This window comes from Gavia stellata, chromosome 8 (genome assembly GCF_030936135.1).
Source record: "Gavia stellata isolate bGavSte3 chromosome 8, bGavSte3.hap2, whole genome shotgun sequence".
NCBI lineage: Eukaryota > Metazoa > Chordata > Aves > Gaviiformes > Gaviidae > Gavia > Gavia stellata.
In genome coordinates this window covers 42,692,587-42,711,164 of record NC_082601.1, presented here as the reverse complement: position 1 = coordinate 42,711,164, position 18,578 = coordinate 42,692,587, and the positions used below count along the sequence as shown (strand labels likewise).

General features: G+C 40.1%; 1 protein-coding gene across 2 annotated transcripts in view; it reads right to left on the bottom strand.

Annotated features, from left to right (window-relative positions):
- Positions 1-17,776, bottom strand: part of USP40 (ubiquitin specific peptidase 40) — a 32,506-nt gene extending 14,730 nt beyond the window's left edge. Inside the window, exons 1-16 of one of the 2 annotated variants that reach the window (XM_059820317.1) lie at positions 17,548-17,776; positions 16,943-17,010; positions 15,843-15,956; positions 15,083-15,247; positions 14,357-14,503; positions 9,693-9,836; positions 9,382-9,510; positions 8,758-8,859; positions 8,300-8,407; positions 6,605-6,926; positions 6,005-6,086; positions 4,815-4,986; positions 3,899-3,983; positions 2,649-2,719; positions 1,520-1,839; positions 437-563 (exon numbers count right to left, since the gene is read on the bottom strand). In XM_059820317.1, the coding sequence (XP_059676300.1) occupies positions 437-563; positions 1,520-1,839; positions 2,649-2,719; positions 3,899-3,983; positions 4,815-4,986; positions 6,005-6,086; positions 6,605-6,926; positions 8,300-8,407; positions 8,758-8,859; positions 9,382-9,510; positions 9,693-9,836; positions 14,357-14,503; positions 15,083-15,247; positions 15,843-15,956; positions 16,943-17,010; positions 17,548-17,746 (2,355 nt within the window). In that variant the 5' untranslated portion in view covers positions 17,747-17,776. The remainder of the gene's footprint in view (positions 1-436; positions 564-1,519; positions 1,840-2,648; positions 2,720-3,898; positions 3,984-4,814; positions 4,987-6,004; positions 6,087-6,604; positions 6,927-8,299; positions 8,408-8,757; positions 8,860-9,381; positions 9,511-9,692; positions 9,837-14,356; positions 14,504-15,082; positions 15,248-15,842; positions 15,957-16,942; positions 17,011-17,547) is intronic. The other variant, XM_059820318.1, reaches the window with a different exon arrangement.
- Positions 17,777-18,578: the final 802 nt, after the last annotated feature.

The window sequence follows — 18,578 nt, the reverse complement described above, 5'->3', positions numbered from 1 at the left end:
GCAGTACTTCGCATCTTCTGTAACAGGACATGATTTAAAAGACAGGAAAGGTACAAGAGAAGCCCACCTCCTGGGGAAGACCAGCATTGTTTCCTACCCTGTGCGGAAAGCAAGAAATCACGCTTTCCTCCTCTTTCAGGCTTTGTTTACGTAGCCTCACCAAACACACATTTACAGGATGGTCCACAAAGAAAACCGTTTCACCCTAAAACACGCTAACATAGACCGCACTGGTTGAAGTTACCAGCATTACAGTCTTATCACCCAGCAGTCAAAGTATTCCAGTAAGGGTAACTCCGAGTTGCACACTATTCTCATCACAGAAAAACTTCAGCCCTGAGCCTAAATCCACTCCTCATTACTTGGCCCAAGTGCACTGGCCGGGCTTTTCAGGGGAACAGCCTGTGTTATACCCCTCAACAGTCAGACTCCTTACTGTGTCAACAGTGGCAGTAATTTTAACGTGTTTCTCTTCATCCTCCGTTCTGCAGAGGTTTTTAACTTGGAGCCAGCTGATGTCATATGCAAAAGCAGTCAAATTGCCGCTTGACACATTCACGAAGCTGTAAAAATGAGCAGTGCAAAGACAGTCAGAGACAGGAAAACCGCACAGCATCTGGGCTAGATCGCTAAATGCCAAAGCTCGCAAGTAAAGCGAGAATGCCTAGGTCGTGAATAGTGATGGCATGTCACAGAGGCAGAGGCCTCGGGCAGCATCCAGGCACCTCTGGGCTGGTTACCAAATAAACCGGGAAAAACTATGTTTGGTAACTGGACTTCAATGGCACTTGAGCTTCTGAAGGCACTTCGGAGTTGAAGTCACTTTCTCAGGCTGGATTTAAGGCTTCTGGAAAAAAATATTGTAAAAGCATATCTAGTCAGACCTAAAATTTGAGATTTTCTCTGTCTCTGCTACCATATATAAACACAGAAACAGCTCATGGTGAAGAACCCTCTCGCTGCTTGAGTTCATCTCAATTCTTCAGTTCTGTTTCAACTAGGAAGTCCTAATTTATCTAACGAGCACATACACACATCTCCAAGAACAGGATCCTAACCTCAGGGCTATACAATGGGAAGTGAAATGAGAGCAGAAACTTGTCCCTGGCAGCTTTAGATTCAACTGGGAGATTCAGAAGAGCTACGCACTCTTCCGATACTGCTGTTCTCCCATCCCACCAAGTCCCTCGGAGAATCACACAACTCAAACCTCAGAAATTCAGGTTATGCCAAAGACGGGCCAGCACGCTGGGCACAAGCTGTTCTCGCTAGGTTTTTTCCCTTAGCCAGTGTGAGTCAAAGGATGCGACAGCATCTGCACTTCAAGAGCGAAGAAATATCTAAGAGTTGATAAGCACCTGATCCCCAAAATTTAAGATGGTATTACCTTGAATTAAAACCCTCGAAGTGACAATTAGTTAAAAGAATATATACACAGAGAGAGCCAGCATAATTTAACTAAACAGACTTTGCCAAAATCACTTTTTTGTTTAATTACACTTGTAATCAAAATGGTTACCTCTGGTCATGGCTGTCTAAGATTAGTACTGAGCATCCATCCGTCAGACCAGCACTTTTGACTGTTTCCTTCATATCTTCTTCAAGAAAAACTTCCCAGTTCTTGGCTTCTTTATCTGGTCCTGAACCGTTCTTTAGGATGATTCCTCCTGAGGGTGCTAAGGCTCTGCGCATATCAGCCAGTTTTGTGCTGCGTGAAAAGACGTGCTGCGATTCTGTGAAATGCTGACCCTTCCCTCCTTCGTTATACTCTGCTAAACGAAGAACGTTTACGACCACAGGTTCATGATCGGGGCCTGTCATCACCTTTGTACCACCAACCTGAAGGAAGGGATGCAAGATTTATGCAGTGCTGATCAATAAAAACACAGAAAAGACCAGACAGCAATAAATGACAACAATAAAATTATTGAGACAAAAAGATGGACCCTCTCTCCTCATTAGAAATAAACCACCTTTGACCAAATGCCTACTGAACTAACAACTTTTGGTTTTGGAGGTGTTTTTTTGATAAATCAGAAAGAAAACGTATACTTTTACAACAACAAAAAAAATCTTTTAGAAGTAAAATTTTATTCCATTACAGAGATGGAATGAAATCTTGTGTTACATAACCACTGAGGCAAGCATTTGAAAAGTTAAGCAGAAGCCTCAATATTAAAAGGAAGATACAACGCTAGGAAAGGAGCACAGTATATCAGGGAGCCCATACAGAAATGTAGTCATTCACAGGTCTGATTTTATATGTGGAGTGATTCGCAATAGGACATAAGTTTTTGTTATCACGTTACTATCAAACAATCTCCTTCCAAGAGGCACTAGATGTTTTCAGAATACACTCCAATATAACTGGCATCGGATATCTACAGGCACCTATCAATATAACCGTATCGCACTCTGCACAGTTTATTTATAATTTTATCAAGCAGCACCTTGTAGATCACACAAGGTATACCGACAAGCTGTAAAAACAAAGCATCCTAGATGAGGCTGAAACGGTGTCCCCAAAGCCAACGTTGTTATGTAGGCAGCGCATCTGCAGAACAGATCAACGTTTCTAAAACTATGTCCGGAGATTGCATCTTATCTCTTCAAGTACCCTCTCTCCTTGTCAATTCTGGTTCTTTTACCTCTTTCCCATTCCACACAAAGACGTCTGCTCCATCAGCCAGCCCAACGCCATCCAGCGTCAGCTCATCTCCTAAAAAGGAGCAAATCATCAAGTTCTTGCCCCCCACAAACAGACAAGCAGGGTCAGCTGGTAAACTGAAATATGCTGGCACATTCTACTCTGGCTCAAGCGTATCATTACAAAAGCTGCCGTGTGATCAGCATTTACAGGAGGTAAGTTTGGGTTTGCTCATGTAGCAAGAGCAACACAAGTGGGTACACACCCCTACAGAACTCTCACTGAGTAAAGAGGGCCGCAGCACAAAGGTTTCAATTCAATTTCCCTTACGAACTGAGGCCCAAGTTAGCAAAAGCAAAGCTTGGCAAAGCTGTTTGGTCAGGATTATCTACATGAGATTTAATAATGGATCAATAGATTTAAAATAAAGAGGTTGGATTTAATAAAGGAGTTACATACTTCACATTCCAAGGTCATTCTCTGAAATACTAATGCCCATGCTGCAGTTTCTTTTACCTTCCTACTATAAGTCAGATTTAGGTTTTTTTAAAAGTCATGGTCATGTAAAGAACTGTATTAGCATCTGAAGGAGTATCTACAGCAACTATGAGTGCTTCTGTATTTTGATGCCAACATCATGGAAAGTTGGGTTATGTTCTGGTAGGGCCCTAATTTTCCGAAACAGACCACAAAGACTGTAAAATTTTAAAATGGCTGAATAGGCTTTTGAAGAGTAACACCTAGAATTGCATAACAACACAAAGCTGGAGATAGAAAACATGATTTTAAAATAGTAATGTACTCTTAATAAATTCATGTACTCTTCACGTAAGCATATTCCTTTACATAGTTCCTACAGTCAGCTTAAGTCTAACCTGCATTTTTCTTTAATGTTGTCCTGGCTCCTCTCTTCTACTTACTAGGTAAATACTATGAAAGCAAACATTCATAAGAAAATCAAGGTCAAAATAAAGACTGATACACTTTTGTCAGCAAATGTGTATAACTTGCATAAGATCTGCAGTCTTACTGCACTTTACAACAAAGATTACATAGAAAAGTCTCAAAAACCTTCATTTCACTAATAAGTGTATCCTAAATAACTTAACAGCAGTGGACTTGCACGTAAGTTTGAGTTTGAAGAGTGTTCAGTAATACACGTCTCCAAGATGTTTTACATATGAAATCCTTGATGTCTGCTGTAAATAAAAGATATAAATAACGTGGAAGCTTTGCATGCAGTAGTCTTACCATCAAGTATCTGGTAAAGATGCAGTCCCGCTGGTAAAGGTTTAGCGATACTGAGAATCACGTCTCCTTCCCAAGATTCCAACATCTAATTGGGAAGAATAAACACAAATATGTATATAAAACAACAGCAAGCAATAACTCGCATCATTCAAAATTACCTCTTTGCTGGAAGCTGTTACAGCCTGGCTACTGACCTCACTTTGACACTGAACGAGTCATAGCTCTTTACTTGAACAAGGCTAGTGACACAGACAACAGTCAAGCATTTAGGACTTGGCCTTTCAGGCTAGCCACCAGATAGACGAAAATAAAGTTTTAACTGGACACTAACCAAAGCTTGTGAGGTATAGGAAAAGCAAACAACGTTGCCTGACATTAAGTTAGCTTTGATTTAGACGTCTATGAAAAAGCATTTTACAAATTGTCATATTCCTTTAACATAGTAGAGAATAAATGCAAAGATACCACATTCAGTAGTTAAGCTAAATATTCCTTTTAACTAATTTTCTTTTTTCTTAAACTACTCTGACTATTTCCTTTTAAGGCCAGCTAGCTCCTTGAAAATACAAAGACAAATCTGCCACACACTGAAATGTTAAGAATATGCCTGGAGTTTTGCAAAGTGTCAATCCATGCCCATGTACATGCTGTCCAAATATAAATAATTAGCTTATGAGAGCTTTAAAGTCAGCATAATTAAAGTTTCATCAATTTCATGTCTTCTTCAATACTTCGAGAACAGATCTCAAACCAGTGTTTCCTTCTGTGTAAACCCATATAGTTTTAGCCTCCTAAAAAAACATTTATTGTTGAAAATTTCTCATTGAGATAAAAATTGCAGCATAAATACATATATAAATGTTGTTGTAGCCCAAGTGAAAGCAAAATGTTTCAGTTTTTTTAATATAGCAAATACCTGGAATACTGATTGTCGAAGGTCTCCTAGCGTTTTTCTTCTATCAATAGTCAAATCCACAACACTCTCTTTCCAAGTAAGTGAAGGATGCAAAGCCCCATTGTGAAATTTATAACATGAGCTCAAATGGAGATGTAAATCAATGCCATTGTTTGCTGAGTCACATTCCGCTCTTTGAAAGAATAACACAATAATAAACCGGTGAATTTAACACCGACAAACGGCTAGCTTATTTCAGAGATGCTTCTGTGCAGTTGTCCTGGATTGATAACCTCATGGCTAAATTCACTGTCACATCCCTCCATCAAGGGGTATGCAAAGAGGTGTTCAAAGATGACAGCAATAGAGAGCTAGCGCAGACATCCTCCCCATAAGCACTATAACAGTACGCTCTGTGTGTTTCTACACCTTGCTTCTACCTTTCTAACCAGAATGGCAAACTTCATCTTTAAGGATGTGGAGATTGGAGGTTTTTTCAGGCTGTGTTCCAGATCAGTACTCTGTTGAAACGCAGAGACAGTTTCCATGCAGTTTTTCTGAGTCAGGACAGACACAGACGTGCCTTCCTCCTTTATGCCTGTATCCGGTTCTATTAGCTAAACGTAGCAGCAAATACGCCATTTAAAAAATAAAGAAGTGAAATTTGCACAGTACAGAGATATCTCACAAGACTTGTGTCTCTTGTGTGTGTCTATATTTTCATAGCTTAACTGTGATTCGGGCGTATCACCAGTTCTGTGTGTGCAACAGAAGAAAAAGTTTCAACCAACCTGAATACCACTGGCTCTTTCCTCCATGTTTCTGGCAAAAGATACCATTTATCTGTTGTTTCACAGTAAAGCAAGTCATTTCCCCTTCTCCCAATGGAGAACAACCTCTATAAACACAACGTATTCCGTTCTCCTTCCAGAATTGCACTGATTTTCACAAAAAAAATGGTACAAATTTAAACTGTAATAAAGTTTCCCTTGAAATTCTACAGAATGCCTAGTTATGCCACTAACAGGGAGGCAGGGACCCAGTAAAGACAGAATGTGGGCATACAAGTTGTATTTCTCGATTAACCTCTATGACATCAAATCATTTTAGCATCTGGCTCTACTCATTGAGTTTCTTTCATTTTCAATCACTTTGGAGCTCTGCAGATTAAGAATGCTGTTTAAGAGATTGGTACAGTTACATTAGTATACCTCTTTTTTTGCAGCTCAGTATTAGCAGCATTCATTTCATTCAGAAGGTGTTCAGGAATTTGGTACCTTGGATTTCCTCGCGCTGCAACAAATAATATAGGCTAGTTTGGCCTCAGCTGCTTAAAATGTGTTTCGGCAAACAAGAAAAGTGATCAAGATGAGACATTACAGTATGGTAATCATTGAAAAGTCAGAGCAATAATGTTGCATCCTTTCGTAATAGAGAAAAATTAAACCGCAAGATGACACAAAGAACAAACAAGTGCTTTTACTTCTTCCCATCAATCTTTCCCTAAGGAAAACCGATACATAAATGCCCTTAGCAACAACTTGTATTAGTTTCAGTAGGAGATGTTCTGTTAGTATTTGTGAAGCGTACTAGAAAAAAAGTTAGTGTCAGCTATAGCCAATTAACTGGTCACTACCTCCTTGGAGGTAACTGCCACGTATCTTAGTTAACCCTTTTTTCAAATGATCACTAGAAAGAAAACTGTATCTTCAATTCTTGGAAAGGACATAAATGTCCTATAGCCTTTGCCCTCCAGAAAACAAACTGTCAGTGAAGGAAGCCCCCAGAATATCAAGATGAGCTTTGTGTACCTTCAGGCGGTCTTTTTAACTGAGATTTTCGATAAAACAGCATGTAGGCACTCTCTTTACCCTGAAACTGTTTCTCAATATCCTTTTCCTTGATCGGCTGGACTTTTGAATCGTTCAGATCAAACCAATGGCAACCAGCTGAACTGTCCCTTAGCCTTGTAGGTTTTTTTTCTGAATTCCAACGGACGCCATTCCTCTGAGGAGAGCTTTGGAGATCTTGTCCTTGAGAATCTGACTTCAACAGGAGCTTGTGTTTTTCCTTCAGACCAACCTTATTTTCATCAGGACTGAACTGAAATATGTGAGGATGATTCTGCAAATACTAAAAGGAAAGCAAGGACAAGATGAAGAAGATACCCAGTTTTAAATATAGCAGAATGCATTAGCTACTTCACCTGACTCATCCTCAAATTGACACACAAACCCCATCCTTTCAAACTTGGGTTTTATGATGCTTCCCCATGTATTTTCTCAGTTTAGACAGAAAAATGTAATTTTCCTACCACCACTTATCTGCCTGATCTTTTATACGCTGTTGCTGGCTTCATTTCTTATGTAACTTCAAATTATCATGCAAGAAATCGCAAAAGAATTGTTTTTAACATACATGCATCAGTAAGAATTAAGCCAGACTAACTTCAGTGTCTCAAGCAATCCTTGAAATTCAGGATTCCTTTTAAAACACTTCTCACAAGCGCGTAACTCCCTGTCCCTGGAAAGATAGCATAGGGAGTGATGCTCTATAGGCAATCAAAAAGCATCTGCTTTATCAGACACACAGGGTACCATCCCAACCAGTTTAGCCCTTTAACACTGGTACTTTCCACTGGTACTTTTTTTTTTCCCCCAAAAAAACCTCATTTGATACTTCAAAACGCATAAAACAATTTACAGTTATTTCAATAAGGCAAGTCCTGCATCGATCAATGTGATTTTGCTACAGATCTGGCACTTGTAAAAAGTCAGCTTTAGTAATATTCACAACAGCACTCAAACTTTGAAATGGTTAATAGTGGGCTGCTCACAACTTGTTTTATCACTTTCCTGTCAAAGTCAGAAAAGCATCTACCTCCGCAGAAGACATGTTCAGATTTCACAATTACTTTTAAATCATTATTGTGAAAACTGCATCGTTAGTTCCATTCCAAAAACAGTCAAACAGGAATTTTCCACCTATCTATAACACAAATGCTAAAGCATTTTCCTTAAAGCATTAGAAAATACAGTAACCAATTGGACAAACACAAGATTTTACTGTAAGTGTTAATTTTATGGACATGCCCTAATCAACCAAAAAATGGCATACATTTTCAAGACCTCCCTTCTGTTATGACTGTGAAGAAGTACTGCATTTCTTCCTTAATTCTCATCAATGCTTTTATGTTCAAGCGGTAGTAGTGTTCTTGCAGCTTCATTCACAGACACAAGTGAAACAAGGTTCAGTAGGTAAGGTTAATTCTTTTATAGGCCAGCAGATGGAAAAACAGATACAAGCTTTCAGGCAGACAATCCTTTGAGAATCTTGTCCGTGTTCCCCAGTCTACTAATTTATCTTACAAACCTCTCTTACACATGCTCTATCTTGCTCATCCAAGGGCGAGTATTTTCAATTACCATCCTACTGACTATTCAATAGGAATATAAATGTAAAGTTATCTTAACAGTGAAAAACAAATTAACATACATGCATGTTACCTTTCGTAATGCTCCATATTGTTTTCGGTATTTCTTATTCCAGGATACTCCTTTTTTCTCCAATAATTTCTGCCCTAATTGATCCACAGGAATTTGTTTAGATTCTTCCTACAGAGAAATGAAAAATTAAGATAATGAAGGCTACAGAAGTCAAGGGATCGACACAAAGCAGGCAATTCTGAAGTGCTTAAACATTCCTATTTATTAATAAGCCAATGTAATATCACCTTTTGCAACAGCTTAGGTAAGCAACTTGAGAAATACTCAAAAAGGGCCGTTTTCTGTACAAAGAGCCACTATTAGCATTAAAGTCATGTTGAGTTACAAGTTTTATCTGCTTCAGAATAAGTTCAGAAGAGTTCTGTACACTTAAACCTGCCCACTCTTGCATACACTAACCCCTTCTTCTAGGTCCCCTAGTATTAAAATCAAAGCAATAAACTCCTTACATACCATACCTCTGATAAAATCCCTTTCAACACTACCAATGGATTTTCTACTTCATTGGCATTTTCGGTATCTCTTAAAGCCTTATCTTCAATCAGCCTATCTTCTTCTTCCTGTATAAGGAAAAAAAAAAGACTCACAAATACTGTTGTTTCACACACAACTAGCGGTTTTTGATTACAGTCTGTACTAACATTAGTATGCACAATTTGGAAGTGTGAAGGAAGTTCTGACAAGCAGCCTCTACCACCTGCTACAGACTGTATATTGTCATACAGAATATTCACTACGGGGTTTTTTAACAGAAAAGGCATTTGAGTTATTTACAAACAGCCAGCCAGAGCCATCCATTAAAATCACTGTGCTAGTCTTGAACAAAGATATTAACTCATTTGGGAAAGAAAAAGCGAGCCCAGTAACGTGAGACAGTTTGGCAGATTAGAAAGCTAAGACTTGCTATAAAATCTTGATAGAGGTCGCATACTGTGGAAAACTAGCCTTCTCAGCAAGGTAAGAGACCAAATGCCTCACTAAAATTTTCATTAGTTTGGATGTACATTTCATCCACTAGCTCTTAATACTTTTCTGAAAAATGAGACATATCAAGCAAGGAAGAAAAAACCATTAGGACTTACTTGTAATTGCCAGTTTCCTAATTCATCCACATCTCTGATATAAACATGATAGTGTCCTCCATAGCAGCCACCTTTGTGTATAATAACAGAGAAGAGCTCATACATGTACTCTGAATCATCCATTTCAGTCTTTAAAAAGAAAAACAATAACAACAACAATAGTATATATCAGTAAGTCTTTCACACAAGAACCCCACAAAGTTTCTCGAATACCTTGCCATGACAAAATGCAAAATAAAAGGTAACTTGTCCTTGAGATATCGGTTCTCTGCAGAGTATATGGAAACTTTAACAAATATAACAGTACGAACCTGCTCACAAAAAGGCCTCAGATTTATCTGGATAGGGAACGTATAGCAGCTTGTTTCCTTGTATCGCTCACACTTCTCGAAGTCAAAGTTAAATCTCAGGAGAGAAATGGTGAGAAAGGGTGGTAACTTGCGTAGTTTAGCAGACTGTAAAATGATGAAAAAAATTATAAGCACACAGTTACAACAGAATAGTGTTTCCAGTTTGCTATGGTCAACTCTTTATTTTCCAACAAAGCTTTGTTATAACCAGGCAGACATGACCGGTGTTTCATTTTTAAAACGTCTTCCCTAATTCTCAATTTCCCTACCAACTAGACATCCTAAAAGCAATCAAGATTTTTTCCCCTCTGTTAAGCCCTACACCTTCCCAGAATGGTGATCACCAGTCCCGTACTTTATCCTGCTACAGAAAATGAAGGAGGACACTGCTGAAACTCTAGTCACTAACTACATTTCTGTAGCCCACACGTTCTTTGTGAGAGGATTTTCTTGAATTTAATACCAAGAAGCAACTGTTTCAAACCCCTGGGTTTGTGATCACGCATGAAATCGGACCACACAGCATCTTCCCAGCAACTTTGCTCTTGGCTCCTTGCACAGCACCTGCCACCACCAGTCCCACACAGACCCTGGGAGCCCAGGGGAAAAACACAAACACTCAACTGCTGCTGAAAAGCAGGCGCTGCAGAAAAGTGACACAATTTCACAGTAGCTTCTCCATTCCCAGATGAACAGCGGGGTGCTCAGCACCTGGCACAGGCCCTGAAGCCACCCGAAAAATAAAAAGCTACAAATGAAGCTCAAACTACAAACATAGCCTTGCATGCTTTCTGCTGTAAGGAAAGGACCTCAGCTGAGGCTGGGGCTATTACTCTTCTGGGCTGCCCAGTCATCTCCTCCAAATACAGCATTTGTACATCACTTAATGTTTATTCCAATGACCTTTGAGGAGTTTTCCAGTTCTTCGGGGTTATGTGACCCCAAGTATAGGTCAGGGCTCGTACAAGCACAGTGTTTTCAAACGTGGAAGTCAGAAATTATCCTATCTGTAACATAACCAGCTCTGACAGGTGTATATTGTCCAGAAAGAGAGATCACTCCCATGTGTATTTTGCAGCCTGCTGCTGAGTGACTGCTAGGCTGCCTCTGAATGCAACAGAAATGGTCTGAAAAATGTCACCAGAATATATCACAGTGGCATTTTGCTTAAGATCTGCCAGGCTGCTTGAAGGGCCTTGACTAAGATCCGTGGGCTACAGTAAATAAGCATGATGCTGCACCTGAGCAGCATGGGGTAGATGGGTCCTGGAAGACCCTACAGACAGCCACAGAACAACCAAGCAAGGGTTACAGTCTCCCTCATTTATACAGGAGAGGACCTTCAAGGCAGGAAAGTCAACATAACCCATTTTATTAAGGAAGAATATTAATCAAGATCGAACAACTTGGTGCGTGAGCATATCAGGAACCCTGGTGCGAAGCAAAACCAACCATCTTGTATCACCTCTGAATGTAAGCGTAGATTCAATGGACACGCTGAGCCTTTCCAATGTCTCTACCCAACTATCCATTTGCAAAGCCACACCAGAGAGCCTCCCAGTAACATACCTGTGGCTTAAGAAACTCCCTAAATTAGGTATTTCATTTCCGTCATTTGTGAAGACTAGTTTGCAGATCTTAGTGGCACAAAGGATTTTGCACGCTCTTCCAAGTTTAGAGTGAAAATCAGACTGTACAATTAAAATTTGATAAAGTTCTGGAACACAAGACTCTTTCAACTACTAAATTCTCTAGAGGCCAAACCAAAAAAGGGGGAAGAAAAACATCCAAAGACTCACAGTGTACTGAAGAAAGGAAGGAATGGAATAGGTAGGTATGGGCCATCTTGTCTTTGAAACAGGCTAGGTGTGGGCAGGCGGTTGCATGATGAGACAACTGCCTTCCTAATGCTGCCACCAAGCCTAGAGTGACCCAGCTGGCACCTCGCCTGCTGCCACCGTTGACCCTCACTGTGGCCCGCTGGGATCACACACATCGTGCCTGCGGGGCCACACTGGCAGCAGTCTAGCTGACACAACATCCCTCCTTCCCGCTGCAGCCGTCCAGCACAGCCCCTCTCCCTTGAGGTTGTCCATTCCTCCCCCGGTATCCTCCAGCTATGCAGCTTCTTACCCGAGTTCAAAGTGCCCACTGTCTTCTTACACTGGCGACCACGTGTGAGAGGAAAGCAACTCTTATCTCACACTCCCTTGAACCCAGCAAAGTTTAATTCAAACAAGCCCTTATAACCACACCACATGTTCCTGAACTCCTGAGTCACTGATTAACTTCACCTGTCCTCAGCTTGCCTTTGCACTCACTCCCTTCCACATCAAGGGTGCTGCAAGGTTTGGATTGCACTCATCCTGCTGCAGAAGAGACTGACCGCAGTAGGCCAAAGAGCTTTGCTGTTGTGAAGATGGCAGAATACATCAGAGTGCAGTAATAGCTGTCTATGTCTGTTTCCCCTTTACAAAAAATAGTGGGTACAACAGGAAAAAGGAGCAACTTTTTATAAAAAACTTATGACATGAAAGAAAAAAACCAAACACAACTTTGAATTTCATTTTTCCAGAATGATATAAAGACCTACAACCCTCGTAAAGCTCTCGCTGGCCTGCCCTTCCCTGGCCCTCACTAAGGAGATGGATGAGAAGACAAATAAAAAGTCTTAAATTCGATTACTGTGTTGGGGAAACCAGTCTAAACTGTCATAAATCAACAAACAGGGACAAGCTGTCTGCACAAGGATGCTGCAGGCTGCACTGGCATACAGACAGTAACCAGCGTTATCAGCCATGACACCATTTAACAAAGCACTGGGGTCACATACACAACTCCTCTGGAGGATATCAAAGTAGAGGAGTGTCAAGCATCTGAAGCTTTCCCAAGGTGCCCAGGGGTGAAGGCAGGGAACCTTCAGGAGTACTCCGGTCTGGATGTCCCTGAGCTCCTGGGGACCACTCTCAATAAACATCACGGACTTAATGTCAACAGTTCTCCGTCAAATACCGAGGAACTCCGAAGACTCAACAGAGGAAAAGGGTCACTGCATTTGGCTTTACAAGAAGTTTTTGAAAAAACAACAACTCAAAACCAACAGTGCTCACCCTTAGCTGAGCACAGATCAAAGCAGCAAATAGTTCAGTAGAAGATTATGACAAAGCAGCACAACTCAACAGATAAACCCATCGGCTTCCTTCAAAAACATCTTCCAGAAACAGCCTGAAGGAGAATACTTTCACAGTCCATATTCTGACCACAGGAACATGTCTTTGCAGCTTTGCTGTGCCCGGATTTTTACCCTCCTCCTTCCTGGCCTCTCAGATGCAGGGAAACTCCTGGTGGTGCCCATGGATGGAAGCCACTGGCTGAGCATGCGGCAAGTGGTTGCAAACTCACTGAGAGAGGACACGAGGTGGTGGTGGTTATACCAGAAGTAAGGTGGCAGATGGAAATGACACAGGCATACACTGTGAAAACACACACCCCCCCAGTGCCTTACATGCTAGAAGAGCTGGATAATGCCTTTCATGAGTACGTTGCTGCTCACCTGAAGGCTCTAGCGCTACAGAACATATTGAAAACACCTACTAAGGTGTTTTCAAGAACACCGCAAGAACCTGTTCAGCATCACTTGGGCCCCTCACTACAAGAAGGACATTGAGGTGCTGGAGCGTGTCCAGAGAAGGGCGACGAAGCTGGTGAGGGGTCTGGAGCACAAGTCTGATGAGGAGCGGCTGAGGGAGCTGGGGTTGTTTATCCTGGAGAAGCGGAGGCTGAGGGGAGACCTCATCGCTCTCTACAATTACTTGAAAGGAGGTTGCAGAGAAGAGGGTGTTGGCCTCTTCTCCCAAGTGACGAGTGACAGAACAAGAGGAAATGGCCTCAAGTTGTGCCAGGGGAGGTTCAGGCTGGATATTAGGAAAAATGTCTTTACTGAGAGAGTGGTGAGACACTGGAATAAACTGCCCAGGGAAGTGGTGGAGTCACCATCCCTGGAGGTGTTCAAGGAACGTGTGGATGAGGCATTGTGGGACATGGTTTAATGGGCATGGTGGTGTTTGCTGGTTGATGGTTAGACTCGATCTTACAGGTCTTTTCCAACCTTAGGGATTCTGTGATCAGGGAAACAACACAATACCTGGATCAACAGAACCCATTCCCCTATGCAGAGCACCAGTTGTTCATTATTTTTCTCTCCCATTTGGGCTCTTCATGAGAGAATTTCCATCGTTTTCTTCGTTACATGGATCTGTTTATTTTTTCTTTATGCTCTAGCTTATCTTTTAGCCTATCCTCTGAAATGCCCAAAGCCAGCTGCCCATAGAGGTGTGTGAACGAGGCAATACTCTCACAACTACATGCCATCCCATTCACCACTGGCTAGATTAAAGACTGCAACAACATTCAAGTCAAGAAATGAATCACGTGAGCTTTTCTTGACACAGTTGCTGAGGTTTAAAAAAAAAAAAAACAGGTCAGATTTTGGCATCCTCTTGTTATATACCGTCTGATTAAAGATACAGATTTTTTTTATTTCAGAGTTAGAGGGCAGACACAGCAATGTAAACAGAGTTCCTAACTGTTAGCAAACTGAACACTGAGAATCACCAACGCATTACCTTTGAAGCTTCAACAAGTTTATCACAGGCTCCGCATCGATACAAGTTCTCATTTTCAAAGTACTCTTCTTCTACATACATGTTCCACAGGGCCTCCTCCAAGCCAGCAACACCTTTTACTGCCACTGTTAGGTCTAAGAAATCTTCCTACACAGAAGTACAACAAAAAAATAAGGTACTAAGTGGTGTAAGTTCACAGTACATTAGAAGATACTCATCCCATTCACACAGCAGATGTGAGCATTCATTTTGCTTTCATTGTTGATGGGGGGGAAAAAACCCAAACCCCATATAACCACATAAGAGAAATTAATTAAAAAGAAACAAACAAGGAATTTTCTTAAAATTACAAAAAGAGCAGTAAAAGAATGTAAAGATATGTCTTACTGTTGTTACCCTACTGCTCAGCTCTCTCCTAACTACATCTACTAAAGGCAACGCTTGCTGACTCAGAAAATGCAATAACACTTGTTTTTTCACCTCTTAGTCACAGTCTGATGTAGGTGGTTTAGAAAATGCCAGCCAAAACTTAACAACGAAGTCATGCATAATTATCACGTTTTCAAGTCTGCAGCGCCCTAACCCATACACACTACCTAGATTCAACAAGGCCACTAGTGACACTCAAGAAAGATGTCATTATTTTTGGAGTTTAAAGAAAAGAACATTTAAAGTATCTTCAACAGACTGAACAGAAACCTATCCCGGAAATTCCTCTGGCTTTACCTGTCTCTCACTGATATTCTTGCATTCTTTACAAACAATCTGGTTGACAACAGTCCCATGGTACAATCGGTTAATAAGGTCATGACCCGAAGTCCCCACAAGGGAAGTTTCCAAAGCACTGAACAGAATCCGATTTAATTCCTGCACATCATGCTGCCTCATTTCCTGCATGATAAAAAAAATAAACAAACTTGAAGAAATAAAATAGTGCCATCTGCTTTGCTTATTGCTTAAAACCAACATATATTAAGTGCGACAAAGACAGCTGCCTCAATGACTACCCATACATTTACTACCCCGAGTAGTAAATTACTACCTATATTATTATTTGTTATTCTTAAGTTAGATATGCTCTCTGAGTAGCTACAAATGCATAAACTATAACCCACATAAGACACTTTCACTTGGGTAGACTTAGACTAAACTCTAAGATGAGTTACACAGTTCAATTTAGGTAAGAATCTAAGTATTCGAAGGACAAGAACCCTAATTACTGTTGGAAAAACGTTTCTGTAAAAACAAAGGAAAAGCTACTGAAATTGTATCTAACAGAACAATTTTATTATGTTGTGTGCTGTAAACAATTGGTATGTACTTCACGTGGAGATTCGATAGTATACAACAACAGTTCTCCCAATTCAATGCTATCTCCACAGTTTGAAGTATTTTAAGATATTTCTTAAATGTCAGACTTCAAAAAAAATCTTCTCCATTCAGGAAAAAGTTTATCAATGATGGTGTCACTGATGGTGATTTGTACCTCATGGCTGTTCCACCCGAAGCTCTCAGTAAGGTCTGTTGTAGATGCAGCCTGCTGGTCCAAGAGCAGAAGCTGAGCAAATAGCCGTTGAAGTTGTAATGGAATTATTCGAACCTAGAAATAAAAAACAAAATACACCCAACAGATCAGAAAGAGTCTTCAAACCAATCACTTAAATAAAACGAAAAACAATTTAGTACAAAACTTGCAATAAACCACCACTGTCTATGGCTTTTGTAACACAGGTTACTCAATTCACACCAAAACATCAGTCAGGCTTGGTTCCCAAAAATCTACACTGCCTCACCTTACTCAAAGTCATGGAACATAGATTCTGTGATAAAGCAAAACTGGACGGATTAAAATTAAGCCATCACCATAGTAAAAAAGAGCAACTTTCTCTGGTATTTTTCATAACACCAAACCCTAAGAACTCAGCTATAAGACATCATGACACGCAGATTTAACATGTGCTACTCCTTGCTCAGTAAATCCTTTGGTGGTGGGGTGGAATGAGATGGGAAGGAGAATGGTTTATGTCAACAAGCTTGATCAGCTACCTATATTTATCTTTGACTTACAAAGAAAAAAAGTTTTCCAAAAAAACAGTTGCATCACTTCAACCCAAGAACTAAAGAATGAAATTCTGTAGTCAACTTCAGTAAGCACGTTTTAAACAAAGATTAAATTCCAGTCTCATACCATCCTGTGCATGGGTGGGCTGTTAAGCCTTCAGAGAGCCTCACTGCAAGCGTCTAGGTTCCTGGTGACAAGTAAGTTGTAGCACTATAGCTTCAATTACAGAAGAGAAAATTCTAAAAAGGACTGTACAGACTTTGGGATTGTTCCTGTTCCCCTTGAAGACAAAAGGATCTCCGCTTTCAAATTCAGCGGAAACAGGCTTAGTATCTTACTCTTGAAGCAAAAGCTTATGGCACTGAAAACTTAGATCCACGTGCAAAAGCAAGTATCGGCCAACCAACTTTGAAGTTAAGCTTTCATTCGTTCATTCTTTCCCATAAAAGGCTTCATGCAAATTGAAACAATATTCTTTTGAATCAACACTCGGCAGTGACTAATGACAAGAAAATTTTAAATACCTTTGCATCTGGTTTACTGCTATCATCCAGAATCCCAAGTTCTTCAGGTCCTAGAGAGAACAGCGCCTCTGTAATTGTAAAGAAAGATGCCTATTTAAAAAAAGACAATGTCTCCTCTTTAAAGATTTATTGTATTTTAATTATCAAGCATTATGATACTATTATTTTTGGCAAATTAAGACATTAAACAACATTTCTGAACATCAGTCATCCTTGCAACTGATTCACACTATAACAATAAACCATAAGTAAGCATGAAGGTGTTTAGATGGCAAAATATCTATTTTTTCAGGAATTGTAGCAGTTGAGTTAAAAAAATGACATTTTATAGACAGCAATATCCTCTCTTACTTACACAAACTGCAACTGTCCACCTGTAAGAAAAGGTAACGTTTACCATACTTACATTTTGTGCAGAAGTGATGATACTGATTTTACAGAACAAGAGCTCCGAATATTCTGTAATAACCGATTTCAAGCGAACTGAAATAAACCCTCCCTGAAAAATGTGTGTTTGTGGTGTTTCTTTAGTAAATAACTAGCAATGCAAGTCACCGTAAAATATCAATTCCAACATTACTTTAAGAAGATTTTGAACACGTTACCTCTAAATTCAGGTGTGAAAAGCAGAGTCTGCAGAAGGGAATTGAGGTAGCAGGTCCCACCCTGATTTTTGATACCACTTAGGTTGGTGAAATCCCTGGGAGCTGGAGGCTCAGAATCTCTGGTCTTTGATTTCTTCCCTTTTCCACAATGATTGTTTGAAATAAAGGAAAAATCCTCTTCAAATAAGTCCCCAAACATTGTGAAGGCAAAACAGTCCTTTAAAAATACAAAATAATCTATTTACTGTAAAAAAAATGCAATTGAATCCACCCTCCTCAAGTCCTCCAAGATGAACCTTTCAGCCCTGACTGAAGAATTTGTTCATAACTTTTTTCATCTTATTCTGTTCATTCTAAAAATTAATGTCAGATCCATACAAAAGGGTGCAATAATCTATCAAAAAAAGGGTGAAGTGAATTAAAAGCATTTATGTTAGCACAGGTCTGAACAGGCTTTTAACTAGACTCAAATACATCGCATTTCAATTTTGCATCAGCAAAAGCATGCATAGCAAAATAGATAGGTCCTTCTAAACATCCATAATTAACTAGTGCTCAAGTTGCCCAGCTTTCTGCAGGACAGGTATGTAAGGCACCTCTCAAACTCATCAAAATCCCTGCACTGTCTCTCAGCAAATCCACGTGGACAAGTAACCTGTATTGGCCAGTTCAGCTGGGAAGAATGTAATATATAGTCAAAAATATAGTGATATTTTATGAAAATATTATCTTTGCTTCCAGACGTTTGAGCCAGAAACTCAACGGCAACTAATTCTACTTACGGAAATTTTTTCAGTCCTTTTTGGAATCCTTGCAACCTCTCAGCATGTACCAGCACTCCCAAAGCTAGCTCCCTTTTGTTTTGTACTTGTCACCCCATAATTTCATTTGGTATGCTGTAGCTCTTGCACTAGCAGCAAGTAACCAGTGAGTTATACTGAAGCTGTGAATAATCATTCCCCTATTTACCTTCATTCCACGTGCAATTTTACAGATCTTTATCATATTCCACTCAGACATCTCTTTCAGAC